General features: G+C 37.7%; 1 protein-coding gene across 1 annotated transcript in view; it reads left to right on the top strand.

Annotated features, from left to right (window-relative positions):
* Positions 1-13,410, top strand: part of LOC109929992 (F-box and leucine-rich repeat protein 2) — a 136,380-nt gene that overhangs the window by 41,617 nt on the left and 81,353 nt on the right. The window contains exons 3-4 of the mRNA XM_048595635.1: positions 1,031-1,085; positions 7,651-7,725. Of these exons, the coding sequence (XP_048451592.1) occupies positions 1,031-1,085; positions 7,651-7,725 (130 nt within the window). The remainder of the gene's footprint in view (positions 1-1,030; positions 1,086-7,650; positions 7,726-13,410) is intronic.

Below are 13,410 nucleotides of genomic sequence, written 5' to 3'. Positions count from 1 at the left end.
TGCTGTGTTCATCCAGCCCTGCACCTTGTTGTCTCGGATTCTCCAGCATCTGCAGTTCCTACTATCTCTACCGCAAATTGTGCTCAGTTTGATTTATAAATCATACTGACCTCCATTCTTGTCCCCATAATTGTGTGAAGGTTGAGATTATATTGCTGGTGTTCAACCAGGACAATAACTAAGAACTGGAGTGCTGCTGTTGTCACAAATTTTGTTCTTGTCACTAAGCAACTTCCTTGAAAAGACATGAAAGGGAAGCAGGGAAAAGACCTCATGCAGTCAAATGCAAATATACTTTTACTTACATCAGCTGTGTTCCCAACAACTGTGTACCCATACTATATTTACTGCAGTATATAAGTTGGCTAACCACCCTGTCTTGAAGGCAATCAGCAATAAGCAATAAATGCTAACCTTGGCAGTGAGTCTTGCACTCTGTCTGAATGAATAAATCTAATCATAACATGCTGGATATTTTGTTTGAGCTTTCTGCATCTAATTAGCAATTTTGTTCATCCCATGGTGATGGGATATCTTCTGATTTCCTGCCATAATTATTTAAATCGAAGAAGCATTTTTGTTCTCCTCTTCAGTGCAAACAGCAGTTGAGTTTTGATTATCTCCTATACCAGAGAAAGTTTGATATCATTAGTTTCATGCCTGTCATTCAATTACTTCAGTCCCTTGCCCCAGCTTCAGTCCCCAGAAATATTTAGGAATGGAATGTTCCTTTTTTTTCATTCGAGGCTATGTTTGTGAAAGCCAATTCAAAATCTGAGGAATGAAATTCAGTATTATTTTAGAATTTTACCACAAAACAAACATTTATAAGGATTTGCTGGAACTTAATGGAAACTTGTATATTGGAAACTTCATGGTTTTAATGCAACAGTCTGTTTTAAGAAGCTCTCTACAGACTCTCCAGTAACATAATTGTGGCAGTCCTTTTTTTTCTTTGATAAATGTTTCTCTTCCAGGTCCGGCTGTAAGTTGCAATTTTTATAATGTATTGTTTTCATTGTTTTTATAGAATATTTTCCTTCTTGGATGTTGTCACTTTGTGTCGGTGTGCTCAGGTTTCCAAGGTACGGTATTGTACTTTTAGTTGTTTCTTAAAATACATGTAAAATCAGGTGAGCAAGGATATGTTAGCTGAATGATTTTGCTATTTCAATATCATGCACTAAATATTTATGGTTAGTAATTGCTTACAGTCAAAGTAACTTGATTCATGAAGGCAGTAATTGTTGACTAATTCAGTTGTTAAGCATATCTTTTTAACATTACAGAAGTGAAAGGGGAAGAACACACTAGCAGTTTGTATAGCAGTCCAGTTGCTTGAAGGGAAGCGAAGAACAAACAATGTATTTAGTTCTATTGAATAGAATAGAAATTTGTTGTCATGTGTACTTGTACATGAAAAATAGGGAAAAAATTTATAAATTGTCCCACCACGTGCCTATATCAACGACAAGAAGTCATTCATCAATTTTTTTAAAAAAAGTAAAATTAAGGCACAGCTCAGCTAACGGCTCCTGGGCTCGGGGAAAACCAATTTAAGGAACAATGGAATACCCTGAAAACGCAGCAGGGATGAGGCCGTTGGAATACTAGGCCAGAACCTTTGCTGAAGAAGATTGCTAGTCCTGAATGAGACCGCCTGCTAGGCCGCTGGAATACCTGGAAACCGAAGACTAAGAAGACCACCGCACGGGAACGAGACCTCAACGCCAGGACAAAACCACTACATCGGAACAAGATAGCCACCCCGAGAGACCCCCACGCTGGGCTGAGACTGCCACTTGTCCTCCTTCAGACGCTCGGGCCTAGCTGCAGACCTGAAGCTTTGGCTTAGAAGTGTTTCTTTGTTTTAATAATGCTTTTGGGTAGAAAAAAAATCTTGGAAATAGACAAAGGTCTGTTGCTATCTACAAGGAGAAAACAAAAGCGAATTAGTGTGGATACTGGAAATCTGAAATAAAAGCAATGCTGGGGAAATTCAGCTGATGTGGCAGCATCTGCAAGAGAGAGAAATAATTAATGTTTGACTTTTAATCTGGCAAAGAATAAAATTGAACTAAAATGGTAACTTTCTCTCTTGACAAATGCTGCCAAACCTGCAGAGTTTTTCTAGCACTTTCTCTTTTTTTTTAATACAAGGAGAAAAGTTAGATTAATACTTGGAGTGTAATCTTTTGCCCTGAAGTCTTTTGGTATGTTTGTAGTTGAACTGAATGGAGATCAATTTATTGTTTATCTTCAGGGCACCATCAACCTTGTACATTTTCCATGGGCAATTCTTAGTGTGGTTATTTTTTCTTTGTATTTTATGTATGAATTTCAAACTGATTTTGAAATTTATCAGTTAAAATATGAAGGTTTGCTTTTCTTTTATAACCCGCTGCCACTTACCAGCATCAAATAACTTGTTCCCCTGATGAGAAGTTACCTGTTTAACACTTAGAGATATGATTTAAAGAAAATTATATCTCTAAAAGGAAACATAATTACATTGGATTACTTGACTTATTGCTAAGATAAAATGCTGAAATGTTATCATATGTTCTTGAAGTTGTAGGTCTGTTTGATTATTTTCTGACTAGTCATAGGATTTAAGTTGTTTTTCGGTGTGAATCTTGTAATTCAATTCAGGGCTGTAGCTGAACAATTTCTGCCTTAATGTCTTCATTACAGGCAATTGCCAGTTTTATTGAATGGTATACATTACTTTGGTTTTGTGTGTTACTGGATTATTGACATGCTTTTAAGGTAACTTTAAGTTGCCTTTGTAGCATTCAGATACCACTGAAGAAAACAGTTTAACAATGAGGTGCAATGACGCTTCTGGCTTGTGACGTTAAGGAAAATGTGCAGTAACCCAATTTGCCTGCCTCTGGTCTATCCTTGATAAGGAGCATAAAGTTTTCCCTGCAAGGTGAATGAGCGAGAGACTCCAAATGTGAACCTATTTTGGCAAAATAAATGTTTGGTGTAAGATATTTAATTTTACGTAAGAAATACAACTTGGGAGCAGGCCATTTGATCCATAAGCCCAGGTTGGTAGTTTTGCTCCACTTGAACATCCTTCCATTCTTCCTCATCTAACTAAAATGGCACAACCCTTTATTGTCCCTCAGTCACATATATAGCCTCCCTTAAAAGCTATGTGGTTTCTGTGGTAGGGAGCTCTGCAATTATTTGGTTTAATATGATTGCATTTTTGAGGGAGTAATGCACGGTCAATGAAGATAAGACAAGGCTCTTGATTTAACCCCACATGTAGACTTGTCATGAAAATAAAAGCTCCTAGGATCTGAAAGCAAATGGCAAGTTGGATCCAAAATTGGCTCAGAAGCAGGAAGCAAAGGACACGGGTTATTTTGTGCCTGGAAAGTTGTTTTAGCGAGGTTGTGCAAGGCTCAGTTTAGGTTCCTTGCTTTTTGGAGTATATATTAATAATTTTGGGGTTGTGCATGAGCTATGATTAAGAAATTTTTGGATTATGCAGTCGCAGGTAGACAGGATGGTGAAGAAGGCATTTGGCTTGCTTGCTTTTATTGGTCAGTGCATTGAGTGTAGGAATTGGGATGTTGTGTTGCGGCTGTACAGGACATCAGTGAGTCCACTTTTAGAATACTACATTCAGTTTTAGTCTCCCTGCTATAGGAAAGAGTTCAGAAAAGATTTCCAAGGATATTGCTGGGATTGGAGGGTTTGAGCTGTAAGAAGAGGTTGAATAAACTAAAGTTTTCTTCCTTGGTGCATTGGAGGTTGGAAAAAAAAGAATGAACATGGATAGGGTGAATAGTCAGGTCTTTTTCCCAGGGTAAGAGAATCCAAAACTAGAGGGCATGGGTTTACGGTGAGAGGGGAAAGATTTAAAAGGGATCTAAGGGGCAACATTTTCATACAGAAGGTGTTGAGTGTATGGAACAAGCTGCCAGAGGTGATGCTGGAGACGGGTACAGTTACAACATTTAAAAGGCATCTGGATGGGTACTTGAATAGGATGGGTTTGGAGGGATATGGGCCAAATGCTGGCAAATGGGACTAGATCAGTTTAGGCTATCTGGTCAGCTTGGAGGACTTGCACTGAAGGGTCTGTTTCCATGCTGTATCATTCTATGGTTTAATCATGCTGCAGAAATTGTAGAATACAGGAGATATCAAGGGGCTAGTCAGTTGGGCAGAGCAGAGAAAAATGAAGGAAAATGGAAGGATAACACATTTCAGGAAGGCAACAAGGCAAGCAAAAATACAATAAATATTAGGAAACAGTAGAGAAACAGAGGGACCTTGCAGTACATGTCTACTTGCCCAGCAACCTTCATGGACAAGGTGGTGAAGAAGATATATAGGATACTTTTCCTTTATTAGCCAAGGTATAAAATGGGGAAGTTGTGCTGGAACTGTATAAAATACTTTGGCCCAGAGCTAATGAACTCTGCAGTTTTGGTCACTGCATTTTGCTGTAGGAAAGATGATATTGCCCTGGAGACAGTACAGAGGAGATTTTGAGGATGTTGCCAGGGCTGGGAAAAATATCAGCTGTGAAAGAAGTTTGGTTAGAAAGATTGCATAAACCAGGGTTTGTTTTTTGATAGTGAGGCAACTGAAGGGAAATCTGTAATCTAATATTGAAGGGTCTGAATATAAAGGTTGTATTCACCTTGGTTAAGGGGATGTGAATATGGATTTAGGGTAGAAGGTTTAGAGGTGACGTGAGTGGGAATGTGTAACCAACTGAGGCAGAACCCGCCAACATTTTAAAATGTATTTGGATATGCACTTGGAAGTGCCATAAACTGCAAAGCTACTGACCAAGATCTGCAATGTGTGATTAATTTATGTTCACTTGTTGACAGCATGAACGCAATGGACACAATGACCTCATTCTGTGCTGTAAATGTCAGTAAAATAGTGAAATTTCTTATTGTCCTTATCACTCCACAGTAAAGAAATTTCTTCTGAATTCCCTATTTAATGAATTTTTAATAACTGTCTTATATTAATGACCTGGCGTTTTTGCTTGTCTCCACAATGGAAACATTCACTCTTTCTATAATTGAGACGTTCATAAGAGAATTAGATGTGCAGGTCATGAAGAGAAAGCAGGAGTATAGCACTAGAGGAGATGCTCGTTTAGAGAGCTGATATAGACATAACGGACTGAATAGCTTCTTTCTATATTTTAACAATTCTATGATACTGAGATCTACTTTATCAAAACCTTTTGATATTAAAGATCTTGATCAGGATTGAACCGCCTTTTTCAATTGATAAGAAACTCGTTCTTTCCTGATAGTGTAACCTCTTATTTTGCCCTCTTACCCAGTGCCTCTACAACAGTTATGTAATATCATCAAATGTGATTAACGACAAACATTTATGATCTGGATCTTCTTAGTGCTGGACTGTACAATGTTATCCAATAGACTTCATGGAAAAAAAATGTCTGCTCTAAATGAGTTGACAGTAGTGTGGTGAGGGTAATATGGTGTCAGGGACATGTGAACAGCAGGGTCACGGTGCACCTCCTTAATCAGTGAGATTTAACTGTTGAGAATGCAGCAATGGACAAAATTGTACGTTAAAAGAACATGAGGGAAATACAGAATTTCGCATATTTTTAGTTCAAGCATTTACTACATTTAGGATTGAGATTGAACATTTTAATTTCCATTTCTGGTCCTTGGAGGTTAACTTGCATGAACATTTTAGTTATTTGCTCTAAGTGTTATCTTTCTGTGATATGATTAACAAATTTTTTGAGTAATGGAGGTTGAGGCAAAGAATGAGTTGGCAGTTGAAGCAAAGGGTTGAATTTGAGCACAGTTTTTGGAAATATGTTAACCCGCAGCGTTTGACTTATCACTCCCATGTTTGCTGGTCAGTTTACGCTCTTAATTTTTTGGCACTATTTAACAAATCTAAATTAATGTTTTAATTTTTATTTGATATCAAATCTGCATACTTCAAGAATTGTGAATTCCCATTAGTTACATTTAAATTGCTTACGCCATGCTGCTTGGTAGGAAAGAACTGAAAGGAACAACAGATTGCAAATTAGGGTTCCAAATAGATGTCTCTTTAGTTACACCTATGTAGGGGAGGAATATTAAGAAGAGTTCTTTTATTGTGTTATTCACATGTAAGACATCTAGAAAAAAGCTAGATCCTGCTATTTTGACATAAGAATCTATATGTTGTATCATGATTTATGCAAGGATGAAGAACTTGCTCATTATTATTACATGTCTAACTATTCTCAGTTTTGATGGCAAGTTACAAGCCTGAAATGCTAATTTGGTTTCTCTTCTATGCGATTCTACCAGGTTTGCTGAATACTTCCAGAATTTTGTATTCTTTGCTCACATATGAATTTTAAAACTATGTAACACTTGCCTGTTCTGTGACTCGTTTAGATTTTAATGAACCGGATATTTTAACAGTCATACTGTACCAATAAGGGGTAACCAATGGCAGAAAACATGCAGTCAAAGTTTTATTTCAAGGCAATCACCATGAAACAGCTACTTCAAAGTGAACCAAATACCCAATTTCTTAACACTTCTTCTTTTAGAAATAACTGGAGTTAAAGAAGCAGGGAAAGGTCAGAATGTAAGAATTTATTTCTAAGTGAATTATAGAATTTAAATGACACCAAACAGCTGCTAATATTTGAGGTTTTTCTCATCTTGCTGACTAAGAAAATATTTGAGGTGCCTTGATTCTGTCCTGAATCATAACCAATGACAGTGAGGCGGTTGCCTACCTGGACTCATGGTAGTAATTGGATACTTAACCATAAGGAAAATCCTCTTTAAGCAGTGCTTGCTAACAATTGTTTCAAGAACATTGCTTTCTTCTGTCAGTAAATACATTCTGATATTATTATAGTCTCTTTGGCTGTGCCTTTCCAAATGACACACAGACTGATACAAGTCTTTTATAGTTTATTCAAGCAAAATGAATGATATAAACACCTACAATGTGAACAAAATTGTTAAGACCTCAGGTGTTCAGTCTCAGCTTTGGGGCTCCTGTTCTGTTGCTGAATCACTGACTCAGGGTTCCTTCTACGATTGGAGGTCTTCAGTACCGATCAACATTTTGGCTGTGGTTAAATAATATTTACAAGATACAATCTTGATCATCTTCGGCTGGTACATTCCCACAGGCTTCTGTTGCCATCGCCTGCAGATGTTTCCAAGACCAGTTCCTGCTTCTATCATTCTGCAGTTCCCTCATATGGTAGATCATTCATTCATTCCATTCGTAGAACTCAGTTCCTGCTTCCTGCAGGCTGAACACAATTTGCACAAGTTGATCAGTTTTACCCATGGTTCTTTTAATTGGTCAAGCTATTCAAGTCCATAGATCCACATCTTAAAATGGTAACAGTGAAATTTTGCAGCAAGAGGAAGCAAGAATCAAAGTACTTGCATTTTAAGGAAATACTTTAGTGTACTGTGAGCATACACGAAAATGAAATAATTGAGCTACAGAGAATAGTTATTTGCATTTTAAGCATATTTTGTAATGTGCTGGACCATCAAAACCCAGAAACTGGATTGCCCATGAGATCTATTTATTTTGATGTTGATGTGACACTGACAAATATGCTATAATTGCTCAACTATTTTGCAGGCATGGAATATCCTAGCATTGGATGGCAGCAACTGGCAGCGGATTGACTTGTTTAATTTTCAGACAGATATAGAGGTAAATTACAAAAAGTTTTATTGTGTTATTTATACTACAATATTGTTCAGAATTATTTGAATTGGTAATTCAAATGGCCAAAAGTACAACTTGATGCTTATGCCAAATAAATTTTAGTGAACTTCTTGGAGCACCATGGCTTAATTTTTTAAGGCTCATCTGACCTAAATTTGTATCTTGACCCAGGTGATCTGGCCTTCTATTATTCTAGTGATTATGCATTAATTCAGAACAGACTCCTGATTCTGAGTATATAGTCTCATTTCAATTAAATTTTGCGTTTGAGTTAATTTTTTGCATGTCAATTAAATGGTATCAGAGATGGAGAAAAACACTCAAGGCACTGTGATTGCAGGAGCCATCTTGTTTACAGTTGACCCATTTAAATTGCCAACAAGAGCTTTGTGACTCAAAACCATGTTTAGTTTTTGTTTACACATCTAGCTAAATATGAAATATTCTTGTGGTTTATCTGATGAATTTACAATTTGCATCTTTACACTTTTAGAATGTCTTTATAGAATTTGTAGCTCTTATCAAGTATTCCTTGGTTAAGGATCCGTTCTGTTTTCTGGTTGACAACAGTAACTTAAGTGAATTTTTTTTTTTGGGGTTTTATTTCCAACTTGTATATGCTTACTGCCTTGCTGGATGTCTTTTGTTTAAATTATTTTATATTCATATTGACATCGAATTTTAAAACCTTCAGTATTTATCAGTGATCAACATTCTTGCTTTTGGTGTCCAATAGTGCTACATAGCACATTAGACATGTAAAGTCTACTTTTAACTCCTCAAGGGCCTTTCGTGACCATGTAGTTTTTCATTTTTCAGGTCAGTGTCCCTCGCTTAACAATCTACATTCCAAATTTTCAGAGAAGGAAAATTGCTGATCCAGGTTAGAAAAATGATCTGCAGCTGAATATCTCATTCAGGCATAAGAGAAATAATACCAGGCAACAATGCAGTATGTTAGTTTGCACATCTGTAGAAAGCATTATGCTATTTCAGTGCCAAGTTCAAATTTAGTCAGCACCTACACAGCTTTGGCACTACAGTTATACAGTGACTTAATTAAGTTGGTATAGTTGTACAACTTGTGCAGCATATATTTTATTGAAACTATCAATGTTAAATGATGCAACAATAAATAATTGTACAATAATAGTACAGATAATTCTTTTATCTTGAAGTGAAATTTGTAGGAGACACCGAGGAACAAATTAAGCAATTGTGAAGTAAATCACTTAAGTACTTGCTTTTGTTAGTAAGCACCATGTTTTGTAATCAGCAAGGACAAAGTTGCAGAACAGTGGAATACCTGCCAGAAATTTAACTTTGAGTAGCAATGCATGATTCACAGTTTTCTTTATAAATTCCAGTCATAAAGAATTTGTTGCAGCGTGATTGCCGGACAGGATGTTATAATTAATGGCAGTTATTTTGATTAGAAAAGCCAATTTGTGTACCCAAGGGTCAGTGCAGGGTCTTGTTGAGAAGCCAGTACCAGTCGAGAAGCAATGGTAGTCTTTTAAGGAGGCATTTATAGCTCTAACAAAAATTGTTCATTAAGAAAGAAAGACTGGCACTACATGAAGGATGTATTATCTACGGCAAGTTAAAGTTACAGATTTGTATCAAATTGAAACAAAAATTATGCAATACTGCAAAGATTAGCAGAGGTGCTAAAGATTTTGAAAAGATTAGAAACCAGTGAGAAATCATCAAAATAATAGTGAAGAAACTGAAATTGGAGTATGAGAGGAAACTAGCAAGCAATACGTAAACAGTCAAAGCTTCTATAAAAAGGAAATGTAAAAGGACAGGGTAGCTCGGAAGCAGTGGTCCCTTTAGAGGATGAGACTGGTAAATTAAAAAAGTGTCTATCTGTCTTGTATGTGATGGTGGCTGTCACTGGCTGGATAGCATTTGTTACCCATCCTGAGTTTCACTTGAACTGACTGGCTCTCTAGGCCATTTCAGAAAGCAATTTAAAAAGTCTGAAATCACCTGTAGGCATTCCCTAAAGGCCATTAGCGAATCAAATCGGAATCAATGACAATCGACAATTGTTACTATTAAATTATCCTTTAATTCTAGATTTTATTGAGTTTAAATTTCATCATCTCCATACTGGAATTCAAACCAATGTTTGTCCAACATTAATAACACAGTGTGGAACTGGAGGAACACAGCAGGCCAGGCGGCATCAGAGAAACAGGAAAGCTGACGTTTAGGGTCGGGACCCTTCTTCAGAAATGGCTCTCTGACTCCAGCATTGGCAGTTCTTACTACCTCTTTGTACAACATTAGGCTGGATATTGGATTACTAGCTCAGTGACACTCCCGTTGTGCCACCACTTCCCCTAAAATGCAGAGGTAACAGAGGCATTGAATAAATATTTTGAATTTGTCTTCACAGTTGAACGCACAGACAGCATAACAAGAATAATTGAAATACATGTAGAAAATCAAAAGATATAGGGAAGGGAGGAACTTAATGAACATGGTCGCTTGAGGAAAATAAACCAGAAAAACTAATGGTAATAAGGGCTGGCAAGTTCTTTGGACTTCATGGCCTGCAATCTAAGTCCTTAAAGGAAGTTAGGGTTACGGTAGGCTCAGGTTAGAGATAGTGGATGCATTGATGTAGATATTTTCAATTAGCCTGTTCAGACATGTTTGGACTCACCCTTTAAGGCGAGACTTGAACCTGGGCCTACTGGATCTACACTTTCACTGTACCACAAAAGCTCTTGATTCATTGGTTGTAAGCTTCCAAAGTTAACGAGGTTCTGGAAAAGTTCGAGTGAATTGGAAGCAGTCTGTGTCACTTCTATTTAAGAAAGTAGAATGGCACAAAACACGTACCTGTAGGCATGTTTGTCTAGTACTGTAACCCAATATATTCTGAGAGTGCTAGAATGCATTATTAAGGACATGGTAACAGAATATTTAAAAAATGATAATTCAGGTTGCATCTCACTGTCTTTTTGAGAGGGAAATGATGTTTGACAAATTTTATTAAGTGTTCCTTTGAGGATATAACCAACAAGGTCGATAAAAGGGAATGAGCGGAGGTCATAGATGTTTAGATTTACAAAAGGCATTTGATAAGGTGCCATATAAAAGACTACTGCACTAAATAGAGCCATGGTCTTGAGAGTAGTATATTAGAATGGACAGAAGATTGTTTCCTTTTCATTAGCCAGCCATGATTAATGGATCATGTTCTGGTTGACAACTATAATTGGTGGAATGTCTTGGGGATTGTTGCTACGTCTACAACTATTTACAAGTTATATTTAATGGTTTGCATGGAGTGACAGGTTGCATTGTACCCAAATATGCTAACAATGCAAAGAAAAATAGGAAAGCAAGTTATGAGGAGGATACAAAATTTATAAAGGGACAGAGATGGTTAAGTGACTGAAATGCGGGGAAAAAAATTGCCAGATGAAGTATGTGGGAAAATATTTGGCAGGAAGAGTAGAAAAGTAGAATATTTATTAAAATTGAGAGAGACTGCAGAACGCTGCAATACTGAGGGATCAAGGTAGACTTGGCCTTGTAAAAGTTGGTATGCACACACAGCAAATAATTGTCAAGGCAATTTGAATGTTAGCCTTTGTTCCAAGGGAGGTAGAGTATATAAATCGGAAAGCCTTACTATTGGCAATGCACGACATGGTGAGACTACACCTGCAGTACGGTGGTACAGTTTTTTTCTTAATGGATATTTTGCATTGGAAACAGTTCAGAAGGTTCATCAAGCTGTATCCTGGAATGTATGCATTAGCTCCTGAGGAAAAGTTGGGCCCATATTCATTGGGGTTGAGAAGAGTGAGCAATGACCTTGTTGAAACGTACAAGTTTCAGAGGAGGCTTGACAAAGTAGATGCTGAGAGAATGTTTCCCCTTGTGATGCGGTCTAAAAGTAGGGGACATAGTTTAATAATGAAGGGTCTTTGAATTAAGACTGTGAGGAGGAGGAATAACTTCTGACTTGAGAAGACTGAAATGTAGATTGAGCATATTCAAATCTCTGTAGCTCAGATTTGATCGACAAGTGAGCAAAATATTACAGAAGACAGGCAGGAAAGTGGAATTAATCCCAAAGGCAGATCAGCCATGATATTTATTGAATGGTGAACAGACCTGATGGGCCACTTCTGCTCCATAAGTGATCTCTCTCCTTGAAAATTTTTTTTTTTTTTTTTAGAAACTGTGTATTTCTGCCATGGTTGTATTCAATGATGCAGTACTCAGAAGACCTAAAGATTCACAACCCTATAAGTGAAGGAAGTTTTCCTTTGTGAAATCCCAAATGATTGATTCTTTATTGTTGAGATTGTGGCCCTGTTCTCTAGATTCGAGTCAGGGATCTACAGCACAGAAAAATGCCCATAGAGTCTGTGCCAATCAAAAACAACCACCTAAGTATTCTAACCCCATTTTCCAGCACTTGGCCAATAGCCTTGTATGCCTTGGCATTGCAAGTGCACATGTTAATATTTCTTCAACGTATGAGAGTTTCTGCTCCTGCCACCATTACAGTCAGTGAGTTGCAGATTCCCACCACCCCTGGATGAAAAAGGTTTTCCTTGCATTTCTTCTCAACTTCCTGCCGCTTATCTTAAATCTATGCCCCCTGGTCTTTGATCCCTCCATCAAGGGGAAAAGGTTCTTCCTGTTTTTCCTATCTGTGCCCGTCATAATCCTATGCATCTCAATTGTGTCCCTTCTCTCTTCCTTTATTCTAAGGAAAACAATCCCAGTCTATCCAATCTCTCTTCGTAACTAAAACTCTCCAGTCCAAGCAACATCATGGTAAATGCCCTCCACATCCTGTCCAGTGCTATCACATTCTCCCCTAAAATATGGATTTCAGAACTGCACACAGTACTCAAGCTGTGGCCTAATCAACATCTGACACAGTATCAGCATAACCTCTCTGTTGTTAAACTCCATTCCTCGATTGATAAAGACAAGTATGTTATGCCACCTTAACTGCTTTATCCACCTGCCCTGATACCTTAAGGGACCAGTATACAAGCACAACGGGGTCCATCTGTTTCCTAGTGCTTCCCAGGGTCCTACTGTTCATCATGTATGCTCATGCCTATTTTGTCCTACCCAGGTCACCTCACTTTTTTGTCCTTGCGGCATACTTATCCAGATTGAATTCAACTTGCCACTGATCAGCCTGTCTATATCTTCCTGTAATCTGTCCTCCTTAATATTGATCCTCCACCACCACCAATTTTTGTATGATCTGCAAATTTACTGATCAACCCTGCTACATTCAAATCTGAATCATTTACATAAATTGCAAACTAAAAGAATCTCCAACACTGATGGCTGTTGGAACCCAGTGGATGCAGATTTCAAGGTGGAAAAATACCCCTTAACCATCGCCCTGTGTTCTCTGCCACTTAGCCAATTGTGGATCTAGTTTGCCAAATTTCTTTGGATCCCATGGGCTTTTCTAAGAGTCTCCCTTGCGGGACTTTATGGGGAAAAACCCAACAGCCAACAATGTCTCAGTATGTGTGGAGTCAAACTCCTTCAGAATTTTGTACGTTTCAGTGAGATTGCCACTCATTCATCAAAGCTTCAGAGCGTGCAGCATAATTTAATCATACTGTCATTGCAGCACAACATCATCCTCCCCTTCTCTACCTC

The sequence above is a fragment of the Rhincodon typus genome, chromosome 4 (assembly GCF_021869965.1).
Source record: "Rhincodon typus isolate 14 chromosome 4, sRhiTyp1.1, whole genome shotgun sequence".
NCBI classification, from domain to species: Eukaryota; Metazoa; Chordata; class Chondrichthyes; order Orectolobiformes; family Rhincodontidae; genus Rhincodon; species Rhincodon typus.
Note: the sequence above shows the minus strand (reverse complement) of the source record. Positions and strands in the feature narration are given on the sequence as shown.